At 29.2% G+C, this 20,592-nt stretch overlaps 1 protein-coding gene across 1 annotated transcript in view; it reads right to left on the bottom strand.

Annotated features, from left to right (window-relative positions):
* LOC107455618 (glycine receptor subunit alpha-2) overlaps positions 1-14,502 on the bottom strand; it is a 33,155-nt gene extending 18,653 nt beyond the window's left edge. The window contains exons 1-4 of the mRNA XM_087168068.1: positions 14,175-14,502; positions 12,997-13,076; positions 7,131-7,198; positions 2,235-2,461 (exon numbers count right to left, since the gene is read on the bottom strand). Coding sequence (XP_087024194.1) covers positions 2,235-2,461; positions 7,131-7,198; positions 12,997-13,076; positions 14,175-14,242 — 443 coding nt within the window. The 5' untranslated portion in view covers positions 14,243-14,502. The remainder of the gene's footprint in view (positions 1-2,234; positions 2,462-7,130; positions 7,199-12,996; positions 13,077-14,174) is intronic.
* Positions 14,503-20,592: the final 6,090 nt, after the last annotated feature.

The raw sequence follows: 20,592 nt of genomic DNA on the forward strand, positions 1-20,592 counted from the left end.
AAGTATCGAGGAAAAACTCATAGAAGAGCTATTTCTCTTTATCTGATAAAGCTATCCGTTAATTTTCTCCCTTTCTTGTAAAAAAATGTGTTGTTTAATAATACCACATTATCAAAACACAAATTAAAAACTTAATCTAAAATCCAACATGGCGAGGATAAAGGCCGCTATAAAAAACGTGCTCTCGCTACCTTGGCAACAAAAGAATAAGAAAAAATACACTTAAGAATTTAATTTATATCGTATTTTATTGTTTTGAAGAGCATTATTTTTATAGTATAATTAGGATGTCTTTGCATGCAAAAAAGAAATTCGTCATTTCTTTTTAGGTGCTTTGTGCCATAATATGTCAAGCTTAGATATTAAGTATCATTAGCAGTCTTGGAATAACAAATTTGATTTTTTTTTGTAAAGAATTGTATTGTGACTTTATTATAAAATTTTTTAATTTAATGACCATATTTCTAAAATAGTAAAAATGCAAACAATAGTAATTTCAAATGTTTTTATTGACTTTATTATTACAATAGCGAAATCCAATTATCTTGGAATTTTTAAGAAATAAATTGAAAAACTTTAATCATTTTAAACAAGTTGAGTCACATTTTTTCAGGCAAATATCTTTTTCCATGAATTGAATTTATCCAGATATGACCAGAAATATTTACTAGGCGTAGCAGGTATTTTTAACCATTGTTCACATAAAGGGCGTTGCCTGCCTCTAACAGAAGCAATATTGAATTCGCGACAGTATAATATTTTGGCTTAAAGAAGCAGCCTGATACGCAACAATTACACTATTGATCTAGTTTAGCCTTGACACGATAATCAGTTTAACTTTTAATCCGGCAAGAAAATTAATTTATGGTAAAAATTAGCAAAATGTCTTTATTCAAAATTTTATTATTACCAAGCTTCCATTATTTTACGAATTAATACTCTCTTAAAATGTTGTGAAATGAATTGCTTGGTAAAATAAATTAATAAAATATTACTAAAAAATAAAAAGCATTGATAAAATTTTTCTAGAATTATTGGGAGTGATTTTACAATTTGATTAAAATTATTAAGAATTGTGCATTTATTTAAAATTGTAGAATTGTTGCGATTTATTGAGATAATAACCATAGAATTATTAAAAATTAATAATAGTATTCAAGTTTGCTTTTCAGATTTGTATATTTTATTAAATGTGTGATACGATAGTACGGAAAAAGATTACCAAATGAATGTCTTAAATACCGTTTATTTCGGCTTTTACTACTACAATTAATACTTTATCAGAAATATTACATACAATACGGCAATTTTAAAAGAAACTTTTTCTTTTTGTGTACTCTAAAGTCAGTAAAGAGTCTTGAGATGCCTCTACTCTCGCCATTTTTGATTTAAAAAAATGCTTTCTTGATCTATCTTTAAGTAATGTTTTCTATCTTTATTTAACTCTTTTTTCATAATAGAGTATTGTTAGACAACACAATATCTTTTTTTTAAAAAAAATGGTAGAAAATAAAGAGCTCCCTGCAAAAAATTAGGGGGAATAGAGCTTGATAATTTTTAGAATTTTTCCATGAAATTTTGAAGCAATAAAATAATGCGATTGTGGTTTTGAATAAGAAATTTAAAAGTGTATGCTTCATAGTTTTAAGATTTTTTTAAAATCTAATTTTATTACATTTAAACTGATGAAAACCGATTTCTATGACACTGAAAAGTTCTTTGAAAGTTAAGTGCATAAAAACAAAGATACTTCTTAGAAATCTAAAACTGACAACTTTGTACTACGTTTCAAAAATTATTGGTTACAGAATCGTATAGACATAATTTTGCCTGAAAAAATTAATAGAGATTCTATAATACTGATCGCTTTACATCTCAAATTGTGATTGAGTGGAGGCCTTGCATTTTACATGTGTCTAAACAGACTGCCAAATAGAGTGACTATCCATTATCAGTTTACTTGTGAAAATTAAATAAAGATGATCGAACGAATTTTTAAATTTTTAATTCCCAGACTTCATCCTTCCGACAGTTGTGTTCGGTCGGTAGAGGAAGGGCTTCTTAAGCAACCAACAAAATAACATTTTCAAAAAGTTTTGTTCCTATGTGTTAAACCCTTATCCCATTCAATCACTAAATAAGAGTTTCGTGAATAAATAAATAAATAACCACATTCATATATAAAATCAGCTGTATCAATGAATTTTAAAAAAAAAGATGGACATGAAACGAACCTGCAGCTGAAAAAAATTTGATTTTCATCTGAAAGCCAATAAAAGCTACTGGGAGTAATAATGTTGTTGATTTTTCCATCGATTGCATTAACGAAATACAAATTAGGATTCCAAATTTTTTTTCTCCATTCTGTATCCAGTATTTGGTATTTCTTTTCAGACCAATGAGGATAGGTTAGGCGCATGTCAAACCAATTCTGCCACAGATCTAGAGACACTGTAAAAGACTAAAACAATTATTTGTAGTTATTTATTTTATATTATTCACTACGTATCACCAAAAATAATCCCCAGTTTTAACTTTTACTTAAAGTGAAGCACATACATTTCAAGTTTTTCTGGCTATAGAAAGCCAAAATATTTTTGTTTTGTTTAATAAATGTATAACATTAGGTAATTATTTGTCATTGTTGAGTTACTAGACAGTCGCGCACACTATAAAAAAAGTACTGGCATCCTGAAATCCGTAAAATCAATTTTCACTGTAACATTTTATAAAGCAATTTTTACAGTAGCATTTACTTAATTACAGAGACTTTGAAGTAAATATTACTATAAAAATACGTTGTATAAGATTTGTTTTGTAAAAGTAGAAGGTAAGGATGAATTTTAAGAAATAAAGTAATGAAACATTTGAATGTCGGTTCTTTTTACCGTAATTTGATGTGAAATTTCTTACAGAATTTCACATTCTCATGAAAATGCTGTGTTTATATATTTTCACTATAATTCTAAGTCTTTTGAGATAAAAAATTCTGAACGAAATGTAATAAAATAATTTTTACGACATTATCGTTACATTCCCCACACGAAAAATAATACACCGAAGAGCCATTACATTATGACCATCCTCCATCTATAACAATGGGCTCGTCCAGGTTTTCATGGTTTCTCGCCCAGGAACAATGTTTTCATGGGGCACATTAGGACCCATAATCCTCATAGAACAATCCCTGACGTCTGTAAGCTACTTGAACATAGTTGCAAACCAGATTCACCCATTCATGGCAGCAGTTTTTCTTTTCGGGGGATGGTGTTTACCAACAGGATAAAGCACCATGTCATAAGGGTCGAATCGTCATGGATTGGTTCGAGGAACATTTCAGTGACTTTCAAGTCATGTCTTGGCCCTCAAATTCACCTGACCTTAATCCAATAGAGCATTTGTGGTCCTACTTGGAAAACCAAATTCGTGCTACCACGCTACCCCCTCGCAATGTGAGGGAATGGCAGGATCAGTAGGTGAGCGCTTGGTATCAGATACCTCAGACTACCTATCAGCACCTAGTGGAATCAATGCCACGGCGGGTGCTAGTAGTTTTGAGGGCTAAAGGTGAACCTGCATGTTATTAGCAGGGTGGTCATAATGTAAGAGCTCTTCGGTGTATATGCAATAGAAGAGAGAAATGAAGGGAAAATATAAGAATTTATGATGAAATCTATAGACTGGGGTTGAAGAACTCTAATATAGTTAAATAAATTGTTTATGAATTGTTTTTGAAATATAAAAGAAATTTAAAACACTAAAGAGTAGTATTTCATTGTTATCATAGTACTAAAAATAACTAAAAAAGAAATAAACAGTTTAATCCGAAAAAGAAGTTATTACCTATTAATTTTTACATTTATTGCTGTGCTCTGTTAAGAGTTAAAATTTTTTAAATTTGTTTATGAAATGTTTTTAAACTAAATTTTCATTATTGTTTCAACTTTCTCATGCTGTAACTTTTTATGCTTAGTAATTCTTATAACTTATAAGCGCTTAGGTATTTTTAGACGGTGCATTTTTTTAAATTAAAAAAATACGAGTGTTCTAAGTATGAAATTTTATTATTGATAAATTTATATTTAGTTTCCCATAATTGTTGTTGTTTTTTCTGAAATTTGAAATTATTACCAAGTTGATACTTTAAAACAAAATATTCAGTTATGTTATAATGAGATGCACTTTGTACGATAATGCTCTTAACTCTACTTCCCCCGTTTTCTTCCTTAGAAGTTAACTGTTTATTTCTTTTAAAAAAAATTCCTATGTGTGTCGCAATTTTTTAATGACAGGCATTTTTCTGTGATTTTTAATTAAAAACATATTTAAGTCTAACGTAACGAGTACATTTGAAAAAAGATTCTTTTTGTGATTTTTTTATTAATTCAATTTTAATATCAAGAAAATTTTTGGCATCCATATAAAGCTTTTTATTTTTATCCTTAACAGTAAAGATGATATTTTTCATTTTAAAAACGTTTAATAAGTAATAAATATTTTTTACTTTTAAAGGGAAAAAAAACTTTCACGTACTTTGCTTTTATATATGATATTAAAAGCTGCGTGTCTTAGCCGGCAAACTTACAATATGTTGCAATTCAAATAATGCATTCATAGTAATTTGAACTGAATTCCGAAAATGCAAAAAAATAAATAAATAAACAATCGTTTACACAATTAAAGCCAATTTAAATAGCTTATTTATCTCAATTTATCTATCCTGAAAAAGTACTGGCTTGTGAAAGTCAAAACAACGACTATCAATTATTTGTTGCACATGCTATCTTCCCACTGTTTGTTTACTTCTCTGTGAGGCGCTTTTTAAATTCGTCCAATATCAGACTAATTTGAAATGCACATTAACGTATACTTATGGAACAAAATATTCACTGAAGCAGTTGTATTTTGTTGCTTTAAAGAATACTACGAAAGTTATTTATGTTAATTAAATGGTAATTAATACTAACTAGTGTTAACTAAATGTTAATTAAAATGTTAATTAAATATTTAAATTCAAAGTTATTTTACGAAAGTCATGAAGTTATTATTTTTTTAATATTTGATAAATAAAAATTGTCAAAAAAATCAGTTTTTGAATTTCAAATTTTCGTAGTTTAATTTTTTCTTCTTTTTTGTTTTCTTTTGTTTTAATCTTTGATATCTCTGGTAAATGACAGGAAGAAAAATCGTTTAATAATAACATAGTTCTTTTTCTCTATCCATTACAATTTTAATAGAAAACATTATCTAAGGACAGAAATAGACTATATTTCTAGCTTATATTTTTTTGTTGTCAGAAATATAAAAAAATTAACTTGACCATTAAACTTTTTTTTTCACATTTTATCTCACTTCATATTTTTATAACGTTACAAAAAAAAGGAAACATGCATGTATATGATACTGCACGGAAAAACGAGAATCTATTTCCCTTTTTTTTAATTTTCTAAAGTTTAAACACAATCATCTTCAGCGTGATGAACGAAGACATATATACCCTAGAAATACGCTGATGCTTATAAAACTTTTAACAAAAATATTTAATATTGAAACTTTTATCCTAGTAACAATAATTATCTTAGTGTTGAAACAAAACTATATATGTAGGCTATAAGAAGGCTAGAGTGGGCTATCTTTAAAAATTTGTCAAAAACCATGCTTAATATTACTTTTAAGTCATGAAATATTTAAAAAAAAAATTTCGACATTTATCTGCATTTCGGTTTATAACTGGAATTAGTTAGAAAATTGTGTGTTTCGTTCTTCCATATTTGTTTTTAAAAAAAGGCTGTTTTTCAACAAATACTAGTTCCATTATACGTGACTAATTTTTAAAAACTATGGTGCTAGTGTGGACGAATTTGATAAAGTAAATTAGTCTTTTATTACAACTCAGAAAGATAGTACATCTAAAGTCAAAATGAAATATTTATCAATTTAAGCCACATTGGAAAATGAATATAGACTTATTGGAGTTGAAATACTAATTTGTAATGGAGCATTTCACTATATTAAGAAAGATATTTTGAACGCTAATCAAAACATTTGAAAGCTTTTATCGAATTTCATTTATTTGAAAGCACAGGACCGATTTTAAGTTCAATCAATTTTAATAACAATTGCTTTAATTTGATGATGAAATGGTCTGAATGTTGTAACACTCTAACGAAGATGGAGTCATTCACTATTTATTAAAACCTTCGTTTGCATCTTTAATTCATCTTTTTAAATCTTTTCTAAATTTTCTTAAAACCTTTAAAAATGGATGAGTATAGTAATTTTATCGTAATTTTTTTACTTGAGATTGAAATCACTATTTGTAAAGGTCTACAAAGTTATTTTAACTTAGAGAATGAATGTCATCAAATGTGTTAAATTTGCAAACAATTCATATTTATTCCATCAGAAATTGCATGGGCAGTGTAGACATTTTGACACTAGCCCCATGTTAATATCCGTTTGCTTATATCTATCTATTCCGCCGACCATGTGGCCGAGTGGTCAGCGTGCCTGACTGCGGAGCCGATGGTTGCGGGTTCGAATCCTGCTCAGGGCATGGATGTTTCTTTGTCTCTGTGTTCTATGTCCTTTCTCCTTTGTGTGATTATGAGAATGTGGTCCGCCCTATAAACCGGTTTGTGGTTGTGTGACGTGGGTGACGCTGCTCCACCGCCGTGGCTTCACCACAGGTGCCCACTGGGTAACGAGAAGAGAGTAGCAGTTCTGGCATTAAGAGGCCAATGGGACAATACATCCCAAGTGCCCGCCATTAAAAAAAATATATCTATATATTCCTGGCGAATTGCAGAACAAAATACAGAACTATATATATATATATATATATATATATATATATATATATATATATATATATATATATATATATATATATATATATATTATTGAGAAAAATTATACATTGAACTGCAGAAATAATTAGATATTAGATAGTATAAATAGTATTGAAGCTGACAAATGTTGTAGTATTTGGCGACTTCAGCAGAAATCTCAATTTGTAAGAATGTGAAATAACTTAATAAGTACTTAGTTTAATAAAAGCACTTAGTCTAATAAAAGTTAATAGTCGCGAAATTGCTTAAATAAATTGAGTCTAATAAAAGTTAACTTACCATATCGTTTTCATCAACGGATCTTATGTTTATATTTTTAACTGTCACAAAAACCTCTACTGGCATCCCTGTTAAAATTAACAATTAACTAATTACACACAAGCATACCTTTCTCTCTATCAGGAGAAACTCTATAATAAAATAAGCAAAAGTTAGAACATCTAATATAAATAAGTAAATAATATTTAAATTTATTCGAACCAGTTTTTAATTTCTCGTACCGTTTAATAACAATTCAGTGAATTCATTAAACTTACTGCAATTAGTTTTAGTGATTATATCTTTTAAATATTCCAACAGCATTTTAATATTCCGTGATAGTATTATAAAAATGAGTCGTATTAAAAGAGTAATGAGTCCTATGTAGATTAAAATGTTTTTTAACTGAAATGAAACACCAATTTTTCGTGCTCTAAGAATTTTGAATTTTTAATTAAATTTTTGATCTTTTTAAAAATAGTATTAGCAGCTCTACTGCTTGAGGCAGGTGTGATATCGGCATTCCTTTTATATATCTGAAGATCCAATTGCAAGCAAAAATGTAATTTTGTATTTTTTAATTGTAAAAAATAGTCTACTAGAAAAATCTACTGAAAAAATCTGTTTTATTATTGGAATTGTATTTGTACTAAAATATAAACTCGAATTTTTTTTTTGGATTTTTTTGTATTCATATTAAATAATTTATTAATACTCGATTTTGAAAAATTATTAAAATATTGATTATAAATAATTATTTCCCTTAGATCTAAATAACTGCAAATAAGAACAAATTTGAAAAATTATTGTTTGGAAGTGAGCTGTGTTTGGATGATTTTGCCATTAGTGCAGAAAACGTTTGAAGCAAACGTTTTCTGCACAACGTTTAACGCAAACGTTTGAAGGTACTTAAGTATAAATAACAAGAAGTAAAAAATGAAATTCCTTATTATATGATTAATTGCTTTATTTCATAACTCACTTTTCACTTAAAAGAGCACAATAAAAAAGATATTTGATACAATTTATAATTATTATAAACGGAAATATAACTTAGTTTTATAAATAAAACTATGAAGAATGCTTAAAATATGTATTATGTTTTCTATCAGGATGTTTTTAGTGTACGTATTTAATATTCAGTAAATTATCTTGTTTTCAGAAATCGAGAACACTCCTCTTCTGACACGATGCGTTGTGTATACGCTAGGCAAGGAATCTTCCTTACTTTCAGTAGAAAATAAATAAGTCTTCTTGAATTTAAATCATTTATAACAACATTAGCATAAACGTAATTATTACATTTTAGCTGATTACTTTAGTGCTGATTATAGAAAATCCAATGTATAATAACCATTTTTAATGGTACACGAATATCAAGTAAAACCGAAGTGAAATCAATCCATTAAAAGTTCATTTGAAAAACAGAGTCAGTGGTTTATGTTTAAAATAAAACGAAAACAACAGCTTTATGTGATAAGGTATTCAAAAACAGAATAATAAATGGAGTACAGAATTATTTACCAATTCGTAGACAATACATTAAAACATATTCCTATTTTAATACACCAGAAAGATAAATTTAAATTTAAATTGAGCCAAATAAGTCAAACAAAACTACTATTTGGTGCAACCAAGAAATCTACACAAGTAATGTTTACTTCGAAAACAATACATAATATAAAAGAACTACTATATGAAAATGCTCTCTGTTTATTTGTTTCGGGTTAAGGACTATTGATCCGATTTGCAATGAAATTTAGCGAACTGATAGTTTTAAACACGGAAAAAGTTCTACCTTGAACAATTTGAATTTAATGACTGGAAAACAAATTTTTCCTTAAGTTCACTGTTTTTGCCACTAAGCAGTATTAAAACCATTCGTTTCTTTAATTTTTTTTTATCCAAGACGATCAGCTATCATATAATTGAGAATGAGTTTCATTACGAGTTAATTTCATGATTTTATTTATTCTTCTCACCAGGGTAGTGCAAATAAAATCAACACGGATAGTTTTCGTAGCATGTGACGATAACATTATGGAATGGAATAATTATTTTTAGTGCTAGATTGAAACTACCGTATTTTTATTGTTTAAAAATATGTTTTTGAAACGCGTGTCAATAGACCTGGAGTTATCGATCATGCCAACCTTCATCTATCAAAAGGTACCGCGTGATTGAATCAAGTTAGCATGTCTTATATACCAGTGAATTTATGTTTAATTTTCGTAGCAGTAGTTACGCCACAATACTCCCCCACCAAAATTTTATCAGGGATAGAATTCGATGAACGGATACCACTAGTTGCTGTACTTGTGAAAAACCGGGAGAGCTGATTTTAGGGTCACCGGGTTTTTGAGTGCTGAATGTGAGAGGTGTATTAACTTCACAGTCGTAGTCGCTCCTGTGTTGCCATTAGCAGTCGAGTGTATGCAGGCAGCCGTTGAGTTTAATCGAGACGAGACTGAGTAGCAACAGCGTGAGGAGATTGATTATGTCGCAGTCACAAGTAGCAAGTCAACTGTTCAATATGGCGTTTTGGAGTTCACTCACCATACATTAAGAAATATTAAAACTAGGATAAAATTGATTTGTTGCATGTTAAAAAGCTATTTTTAAGTACCTCCTTGGAGCCGAAATGATGTATAGGCAAAAAAGCTTATAAGAATATCTGTGCCATTTTCAAGAAGAAAAGATTATGATTACAGGAAATTTTGACTGTTACGAATTATTATTGTGAAAACTATGTGTAAGCGCATGTTTTTAATGATAATTACCCTCCTAAAATAAGTTAAAAATTTAATAATTTAAAGTGTCTCCAGAAAGCCCAAAAATTATATGATCACCCTGGAAAAATTTATTCATAGCTAAATGCGCTAAATATGCATAATGTCACTTTGTTATCGTAAAATGATTGAAAAATAGCATCAGTTACGATAGTACTAGTACTAGTTATAATAGTATGACTGTTAGTTACCGCAAGCAGATACTTATTTTTGAGAATCGGATACTGTTAATACAGACCACTTAATACATAATGTACTTTCTTTTATCGGAGAAACACTGGGTTGGTCCAACAGCTTGCACTGAATAAAACTTTATAAAATTTGTTTCTGACTCAAAACTTTCTTTCCTTTATTCTATTACAAAAATAGTTAATTTTCATAATTACTATTCAATGCTGATTTACACATTATTATGTGTTGAATATCGACAACCATGTAACTTTCATAAAGTTTCCAAAATGAAATCAGTTTATACTTTAAATTGACATTTTTAGAAAATCTTAAATATAAAAGTGAAATGAGGCTTCGATTTCAAATTTCATGAAACGAATCAATGCCTGCTGTTTCATCGATTCACTAATTAAGTGATTCACTTTTTTTACCGATTTGCAAATTAAAATCTTTTCTTCTCTTGCGATTTTTTCCTGTTCATGCTTTAATTTAAGAATCACACCTAATAACACTTCTTGTTGAAACGTGCAATTAATAAAGAAATAATAAATGACAACAGCTATTAAATGACGTGAACTATATAGTCCACATCGTATAGTTCAGAATGTCAGGAAGTAATTCAATGATTTGAGATTTCATTGATTCACTAATATACCAGGAAGCAATTTTCCAATCCAGCCGGTTTCAACAACTTGCTATGTGGTTTAACATTTTCTTAAATTAAAAAAAAATTTATTCTTTACTTTTTTGAGTTTAGGCAATAAATTTTAAAATAAATAAAAGCTTGCATCATAGTTGTAATCAATTGCAATCAAAAAAAAAAAAAGAGAAAGAGTGTTAGTTGTTGTTAAAGGCCGATGTATTTTAAATTTGCTACTCGATAGCAGAAGTCTTCCAGCATGACAAAGATTTCTGCAGATTAAAAGAGCGTCTTTAGATTATTTTCAGAATTTAAAAAAATACTGACCCATCATCTGGAGATTTTTTTTCCATTTGAGATTTGGAAAACAAACCTAAAAAATAATTCTTGACTCCTAACTATTAATATAACTATTTGTAATTATTTGTTTCAAATCCTAGACAAAATTTGTTGAAAATGAAAATAGATGATATAGAAGCAAATGCAAAATGATGACTGTCAAAATTTCTAAATAATTGATTTTAATTACCTGTAATTTTGAGAAAAAAAAGAAAGAATTTAAGTGCTTAGGCTAATTTTTTTTACAAAAAATTCTTAATTCTCAAAATTTCGAATTGTTTGCTTTTAGACTGCATTCCTTTTGCAGTTCAGTCAAACTTCTTCGTATTTTTTAACTTTTAAATATTCCACTAATTTGAAATAGTTAGAAAATTTTCATTAAAAAAAATTAAATTTTAACCACATTTGTTTTGTTTATACTTTTTGTCTACCTTGCATGTTCTAATTTTGCTGTACACATGTTAAGTTAAACCTAATTTCTAAAATAATAACTATGTTAGGGTACACATGCTAGGCTGACTATGCTGAGGTTTTGTTCTACGTAAAAACAACTGCAAAGTAATACTGGTTACTGATTTTGGGATTTTGTGTGCTCTACTTTTGTCGAAGTACGGACGCCATATTCGGTAATCAACATGATTATCAACAAAAAATTATGTTGCTGTTAAGCATTGCTTACATCTTGTCAATAAAATTAAAGGCTTTAATTTATCAATAATATTAATTGATTAATCATTCGCTGTTAGAATTTTCATCCCGAGATTACGGTAAAATAACCGGCAGCTGTCTGTCCTTCCGATTAATCATAAAGTTTATGGTTAGGAACATTTTTTGACCTTTACGGTTTTGAAACTATTAACAACTGGCACGGTTAAAAAACCATAAATGCAAAGCTATACGGTTTTGTAACCATTTACGACTTGCATAGTTTCTAAACCATAAAACTGAAACTTAAACGGACATTGGCGACCATGAGATTGTTTGATTAGCTCTCTCAGGCTACAGTATGTACCGAGTTTCACGGAACAAAATTACTTTATTAGGTAGGCCTAGTTGGCGCGGATAGAATTCTGGTTGTTTAATCGTGATAGGAAGGAAACAATAATCAATAAACGCAGACAGATTTAACGTTTTGAATATATTTTTTTATAGTTATTTAACTGTTTTGATTGATTATGGTAAAATAGCAGTTAAATAAATTGCTATATAACTAATCTTACCTAGAAATTTCTAACAATGTTTGATGTATACAGATTAATTGCGGAAACAACAATTGAAAATTAATAGTCATGATTAGCATTGATTAAAAATAAAAATAATAAAATTCAAGACTTATTTTTTATCTTACACAACATTATGCGTGTGTTTCGCGAAAATGCGCTTTAGAAAATTTGAATATATATTATATATATATATATATATATATATATATATATATATATATATATATATATATATATATATATATATATATATATATATATATATATATATATATATATATATATATATATATATGTAATTTCTATCATACAAAAAGTTAACATAAATAGCAAATCTTCTGCATTTTTACTCTATTTTGCAAAGAAATCTCCCATCTTTTATTACAACGAATATAAATGTTTTTGAAGGTATGCCTTCAGTGCCTCAATTATTCTGCGTAAAAATATTTAAATAGTCGAAAATGCAGCTATAGCGATATGTTTGATAAGTTTTCATCACAATTATTTCTTTCAATTACAATCTATAACGGCAGAATTATATTTTTGAAAAATTATTTTTGACTTAAAAACAAAATAAAATTTACTTGAGTTTATTCTTTGTTTTAATATTCTCTGAAATTAAAACTTAACGAGAACAAAGATTGAGTAGCAAATAGAATTATTATTCTATTTGCTAATTAACAGAATTATTAACAGAATAATTATTTTTTAAAAAAAATATATACCATTGATTTTTGGAAGAGTCAGATAATCATAACCAACAGGAACAACATCTTCAATTCGAATTGACCTGTTGTCACTTGATCTGAAACAAATTTTTTTAAAGTAGAAAGAAACATTCTTAATAAACAAGTTCCAAAAATAAAGAATTAAATTGTTTTACTTTTTTTATTGACACCTGTTTTATCTTCCATTAGCTTTCATTTTAAACTGAAATATATTCTAAATTCTTTCAAATTAAAGGTCATTTCAGTATGTCTCTAATATTGTTTATTGTCTATCATTTGTATGACAAAAATGCAATTTTAGGACTTTGTGTAGTTTTTACCACTCTGTAAAACATTTTCGAGCAACTTAACACTAAAAGTTAACTACTTTACAACGAAGTGGTGCTCCACTACTCCAAGAATCAAAACTTTGATCAAAAATTTACGATTAAGTAGTGGATTATAAATTAAACTATAAGCAAATAAAACTCATATTCTGGTTCCGTAGATACTTTTCTTCTGAAGTATCAAATCTCACTTAAATAAAAATAAGCTAGGAAATAAATCAAATTTCTCCGAAATTTTTGGTCAAACTCCTAACAATACTGCGAAATTTAAAAGTGTCATAGAAATCATAAAATGTTAGTAAGAGAAGTGACTCTCAAATTGTATTAATTTCAAAGTGTACTTAGCAAATGGTTTCAGTAAAACGAATAAAAGAACAATAATACTCATAACTATTTAAATTTATTTTTAGATAAGTCAAATGCTTTTGGTTTTAATAAATGCTACATTAAGATCAAAAATTTTTAGCCATTGATTAAATATAATACTACTTTACTTTTTTTTGTTGAAAACAATAAATTCAAAAAGCAAAACAGTAGAATAAAATTCATTTTGATCATGATGTTTCTTTTTTATTTTGAAGAGTTTAAAATTCTCCATGCGTGTAAAATCAAAATTTTAACATTTTCGGAAATAAATTTTAATAATAATGTGATATTTCACTATTGAAAAATATTTTTGTTCAGACACAAAACTGAGATGCATGTTAAATGTCTGCCGAAAACAAAGTTACTGATATTAATATTTAAAATTATTTAAAATTGTCATTAGTTAAGTCAAATGTATTAGGTTTTAATAAATGATAGATTAAGATCAGTCATTTTTCACCAGTGATTAAATGCAATACTTACCTTACTTTTTTCGTTGATAACAACAAGTTCAAAAAGCAAAACAGTGGAATAAAATTCTTTTTGATCATGATGTTTCCTTTTTATCTTAAAGTGCTGAAAATTCTCCATACGTGTAAAATCAAACTTTTCACATTTTTAGAATTAAATTTTAATTAATAATGTAATATTTTAAAACTGTAAAATAATTTTGTTCAGCCACGAAACTGAAATGCATGTTAAATGTGGGCCGAAAACAAAGTTACTTATAATAAATATTAAATAGTAATATATGACATTGGCACCAGCCCAGGCAAATGACTACCACTTAGTCAAGGAAGTAAAATATGGAGTATCTAGCGTGACTTATTTTATATTGACTTACTTCGTATTTCTGCAAAAAAATCCATATATTTCAGACGAAAGTCGCTACTTTTTTTTCTACTTAATTATAGCAAAACAAAAGAAATTTATTCAAATGTTATTGATTAAACAAAACAAAACAAAAAACACAAAAGGGTTCCTAAATATATAAATGAAACCTCTTTTGTTGAATTGCTTTAATATTATATTGCACTCAGCGAGTCCTACTCTGAAAGAAGTATTGACAATTTATTTAATTCGGAAGTCGCAACAATCAAGCATTTTCTAGAAACGAAATGTATTTGCTAATGATAGTGCATCGAAATTTAGCTGCATTGTACTATATGCAAAGTGTGAGAAAAATGCGAATTTTAGCAAATTTTCTGCCCAATTATGTCGGCATTAAACTATTTTCATAAGATAACGATGTTTTTATTCAAATCATAATTACGAGGATTTTTACTTTGGTTTGCAGAACTTGATAGAAACGGAATATTTTAAGGATAAATGAGATTTTAAAATGCAACGAATATTTTTTTAATTCATATTCGGTAGAATTAGACGGTTAAATTAGCCCTTATATATAAATGCATAGCTTCCACTTTATTTGTTTATTAATTTTTTCTTTTTTGCTGCAAATTATTCCGCTGAACTTTCAGTTATACATACTTTCAATTAATTTTTTTTAGTTATTTATTGCTCGTGAATTTCCCAATACTTATTCGTAACAGTAAAAATTTACCACAACAATAATTGTAATCAACGGGTTTGTGGTTGTGTGACGTAAGCGACGGTATAATGACGTGCCCACTGGGTAATGAGAAGAGAGTAGCAGTTCTGGCATTCAGAGGCCAATGGGATAATTAGAAAAAAAATTGTAATCATATCTATCAAAAAGAGTTTATATGGACTATAAGCTAAGACTTATCCACCTATCAATAATTTATTATAATTATTTTTATTTTAAATAAAAATTTAATACGGTAAATATAATAAGTGTTAAGTTTTTCGATTTTTAAATTTTAGCACTCATAAAAACAACATTTAAAAAAAAAATTCTTTTTCAAAACTATAAGCATTTTTGAAATAAAGATACCTGTTCATTGTCGATCAGTGTTAATATTCAATTACAAATGCAATGTTTGTGATTTTGTGCAATTATAAAATATATTTAGTTATTATTGAAACAATTTTATAAAGGTATAAGGTAGGCCTTGTTTAATATTTTAAAATAAATACAAATTTGAATTCATTGAAGAGAACATTAAAGATTTGCTCTAGCAATTATTATTCAGTAGCCATCTAATTATTTCTCAATTGGGTAATACTTATAAAAATGTGTTAAGCGAATTCGATGCCATAGAAAAAAATTCTTTTAGTGACATAAAATAATTTTTCGCAGCAAAACAAAATGTAACGTTAAGTTGAGTATTCAAAGCTACGATGGCGGCTCTTACAACATTTCAATACCTTGAGACAAAATTGAAGAACTATAATTCCGGAATTGAAGCCAGATTTTTTCGAGCTCCGAAAACTTGAGCAACGTTTCAGATTCTCATACTTAAAGGTATGACATAGCTAAATTTTACTGTAATTTAAATATTGTTCGTTTTTAAAATCATAAGCTATCATTTCAGAACAACTTAAATTTGAGAAGGGGTTATACGTTGAGTGCTTTTCAGTGCCGAAGAGCTTTTGAAGAGATTTTCGGTCCTGAAAAATTATAATTTTCTCTTGTGTCATCCCTTTTTTCAATAAAATCTTCCCGATTTGGAGTGAATAGAAAAAAGAAATTGGATATGGCTATATAAATTAATGATACAGCTGGGACAGGCAGACGATAGGGAGATTTTGCATAGTGTTTGCTTTATGCTGACAGTATTTCATTATTCATACATACCATATGTTCTACTTCTTAGTAATATTGCAATTTACAGGGAAGTTTAAAAAGCTTTTAAATAACAGAGAACAGTAAGATTCTGCAGCATCTTTCTACTAACCATAAACATGCCTATAATTTAAATGTAAGGGTGACGATATAATTAAGTATCTATATATATATTTCTCTTACACGGCACCAAAAAAAAGCCTCATTACAACTCCCCGAATGGCAACGTTAGAAAATCAACCAATGATTGTTGCTAAAAATGTCACATGGCAAATGTCACATGAGGTGGCTCAACATATAGCGCTTTTAAAAACGGAAACAATAACCAGAGTGAGCATTATCAGGTTGTTCAATTCAGATTCATGCCCTAAAACATGATAATATTTAATTTAAACTGGCTCAACATATAGCGCTTTTAAAAACGAAAACAATAACCAGAGTGAGCATTATCAGGTTGTTCAATTCAGATTCATGCCCTAAAAACATGATAAAATTTAATTTAAAATCAATTAGGAATTAATTAGGCTGGCCTTCTCCATGACTATAAATAAGTCACAAGGTCAGACTTTTGAGAAAATCAGTTTAGTATTGACTAAACAAGTTTTTAGTCATGGACAACTTTATGTTGGCCTGTCAAGAGTTAAGTCATTTGACAGCTTTTCAGTAATTGCTCCAAGATGCCAAATCTATAAATGTGTTTTCAAAGAAATTCTAAATGCTTAGTGTTAATTTCTTAGAGCTTTGCAGAAGAAAATGTTTTTTGGAAAAAATTTAATTGAAACTTCTATTGGCAGTAGGCAAGGGGAACTGCTAAAATCAAAACTCCCCGATTAGAAATGCAGCATGGCGACCTCCACGTGGTATTTCTCGGGTAATGCTAACAGCCATGCATTTTAATTTATTGTATGTAAAACATCCTTATTTTGTTCTAAAATGTTATGTACTTTATCACAAATGTTAATTAATATAGAAATTGATTTCAATAATGCTGATCACCAAAAAATATTTCATTTGGCGATAAAACAAATTTTTGTGTTCTTGAAAATGAAAGACTTTTTGAGGGTTATTATCTCACAAGGAAAAGTTAGGGTTTAAAGTTTATATTTTTAAATAATAAAATTTTTTACTAAAACTTTCAGAATTTCTAGCATTAACTAATTTATTATACACATTTAGTTGAATTTAGGTGAGTAACTGTAATATTTGATAATTTATTTTGCTAATATGTTTCTTATTTAGCTAATGTTTTGATTTTTTCACCATGTACAATCTAAATAGTTAATATACTTTTTTAAAAGCCAATAAGAACATTGATAGAATTCTTCTACATAAGTACAATACTATGTCTTTGATGATAAAATACTATGTCTTTGATGATAATATACTATGTCTTTGTGCTAGAACATTGCGTTCACTGGCGAGCGAGCGCAGCGAGCCATGGTTCACGGCGTGAACTTCATAGGATTGCGTAGCAATTCTCGGGGGTTGGCGAGCGTTAGCGAACAGGGGGCGGAGCCTCCTAGTTATTATTATTCCTCTATATTATGCAGCATTTTTCAAAATTCCAATATTTTTCTCAAATTTTATATTCAATATTTATCTTGCATTTTAATAATTAATAATAATAATCATAGATTTTTTTAAAAAAAAAAATATTGAAATTTTAAAAATTTATAAGTTGTCCCTTAGTTGATCTCTTCAAAGGCAGCAATTAAAAAATGATTTATAAATATACTAACTGTACCCTGCGTGCGTTGCAACGCTTTCAGTAAAATTGTAATTTTGTATTTAAGTGTGTAAATGAGATTTGCGATTGAGATTAGAAATGAGAATTTTATTTAATGTTTGAAATACCAGCGATAGTCTCAGCAGTTAATTCTCTAGGATATCGTTAGTGCATTTTCAAACAGACATGTATGGTGATGCACACAGAGCATGTTACATATTTTGGATGATGATCTAAAATAAGCCTGGATCAATGGCGACATCAGATATTTCTGCTGATATGAGCTGACCAATTTGGCATGGCATGATTTTTTTAGGAAACCAAATCATGTGGCAATCCTCTTTTATGCCATTCAATAGAATACATCAAACACCGTGTCTTTCCAAAAACATGACACTTCTCAATGAAATCAAGTATAAAACTTAATTTTTGTTTTAATTCACGTGCGGTAATATCATGAAGATCCGATGATGTTTGTCTAGGTTACAAAAGCTCTTTAATTTCAGCCCAAGCAGGATTGCTTGTGAATGTAATGAATGAATCTGGCTGCCCATATGAGCACCGATTCTTGTAGCACCGAATGAAGTCATTTGGAAACAAGAATTGTACCGACATATATTTGCCAAGAAAAGTTTCAATTGATTTGCTTGACCCGATAACAACGTTGATAATGGCTCGGTTGGCGCTGCTAAACCTGGTAGTTTCACTTTTCCCCCAGAACAGCAAATTCCAGCTGTTTCATTTTTAAATTGGAGAGCACTACAAAACACACATAAATGATCCTTTTTTCTTATGATGACTTGGATAGAGACTATAATTAGTAATTGGATCATAGTGAAATACACTAAGATTTAAACCAGCATATTGGCGGAGTTTGAATAGAGAAGTGAGTTTTCTATTCTTATTTCCCATTGTTTTGATGTTTCAGATCGACGGGCTTGAGCAGTGTATATTAAATCGTTAACCTGCCTTGCTTGCCGTTGCTCAGATGTTTCAGAGGAATTGGCCTGAGAGGTGTGCAGTCGATCGATAACCAGTTTTTCTTGCCGTTCCTCAGATGTTTCAGATTTTGTATTTAATTATGGTCAAAGATGTATTTAATTGTTGAAAAGCATTTGGCAATTTCACGGCTTGTTATAATCAAGTTTATTCAAGTGCTTTTGAATAAACAATGTTTCTTGTTTTACCGTTTTGAGCGTACACGAATAAATTAGAAGGTCTTCCGACACGTGAGCAGGCCTCAGAGAGCTGTCCGTGGGAGAAGCATGGATTTTTCAAATTCAGACTACATACTTGTAGTGACTGTTCTTGGGCTTTGTTGATGGTCATGGCAATAGTAAGTGGCACCTGAAACTGCAATCGTTTAAATTCAAATGGCATATCTGTGGGGGTTATTGGAATATGCGGTAGCAGAACATTTTAGGGATATTGGTCATTATTCTTTTCTCTGAAAGACGCATACCGTTACAATGTCAAGGTGGGTTGATGTTTCACAGGAGAAGGATTGGTATTCCAGTTTTCAATGTTAAAACGTGCGGCGGCGTAGCAGGCAAATCACGTGAATTCAGAAATTCAGTTGGGTAGTTTACAACCTCGTTTTGATCTGTTACAGTGCCGATGGATTTATAAGCTTAATTTTTGTACATGTTGCCACAACGCTGATGATTTGAGATATGCATGAAGCTCATCAGCAAGAGTTGAACGTGGAATTACTGGAGAGTTTGCTGGAAATCACCAGACAATAAAATTAGTGCTCCGCCGAAAAGTCGTTCATTTTCTTTCAAATCTTTTAGTGTATGATGAAGCACCTCTAATGCCTTTCTGTACGTCATAGCACATTCATCCCAAATTATAAGTTGCCATGATTGTAGTATTTTACCGATTACAGAAATTGTTTTGATATTGCATGTGGGTATTTCAGTGAATTGCATATTTAAGTGCTGAATGTGCTGTTTGGCCATCCTCCAAAAGAGTTACGGCAATTCCAGAGGATGCCAAAGCCAATGCAGTTTTATTTTGTGATCGTATTGTTGCCAGGATAAGGGAAATTAGAAATGTTTTACCTGTTCCTCCAGGTACATCTGAGAAAAACAATAAACCGCTTCGATTTGTAACAGCTGTCATAATTTTGTCGTATGCTATGCATTGTTCGATAACGAATTTTGAAAGATTTGATTGACCAAATGAACTTAATTTGTCGATATCAAAATGTGTTTGTCGTAGAAAATCACGATTGAAAAAATCGTTTGCACATCGATTTGGCACAGGAATTCATAGTTGTAACAGTGTGTTATTGAAGATTGTTAAACATATTGAAATTAAAGCCTCATTATATACGTCTGGAGAGAATTGAATGAGCGGATTTTGTTTCGTTGCGCGCAAATGATGTAGTATGTCTTCACTCATGTTGTCTTGGTATTTTTCCCAAAGATCTTTTGGATTGGATGGAAAGCACACAGTTAATA

The sequence above is a fragment of the Parasteatoda tepidariorum genome, chromosome 7 (assembly GCF_982258835.1).
Source record: "Parasteatoda tepidariorum strain Cologne lab strain chromosome 7, Ptep-v5.0, whole genome shotgun sequence".
NCBI lineage: Eukaryota > Metazoa > Arthropoda > Arachnida > Araneae > Theridiidae > Parasteatoda > Parasteatoda tepidariorum.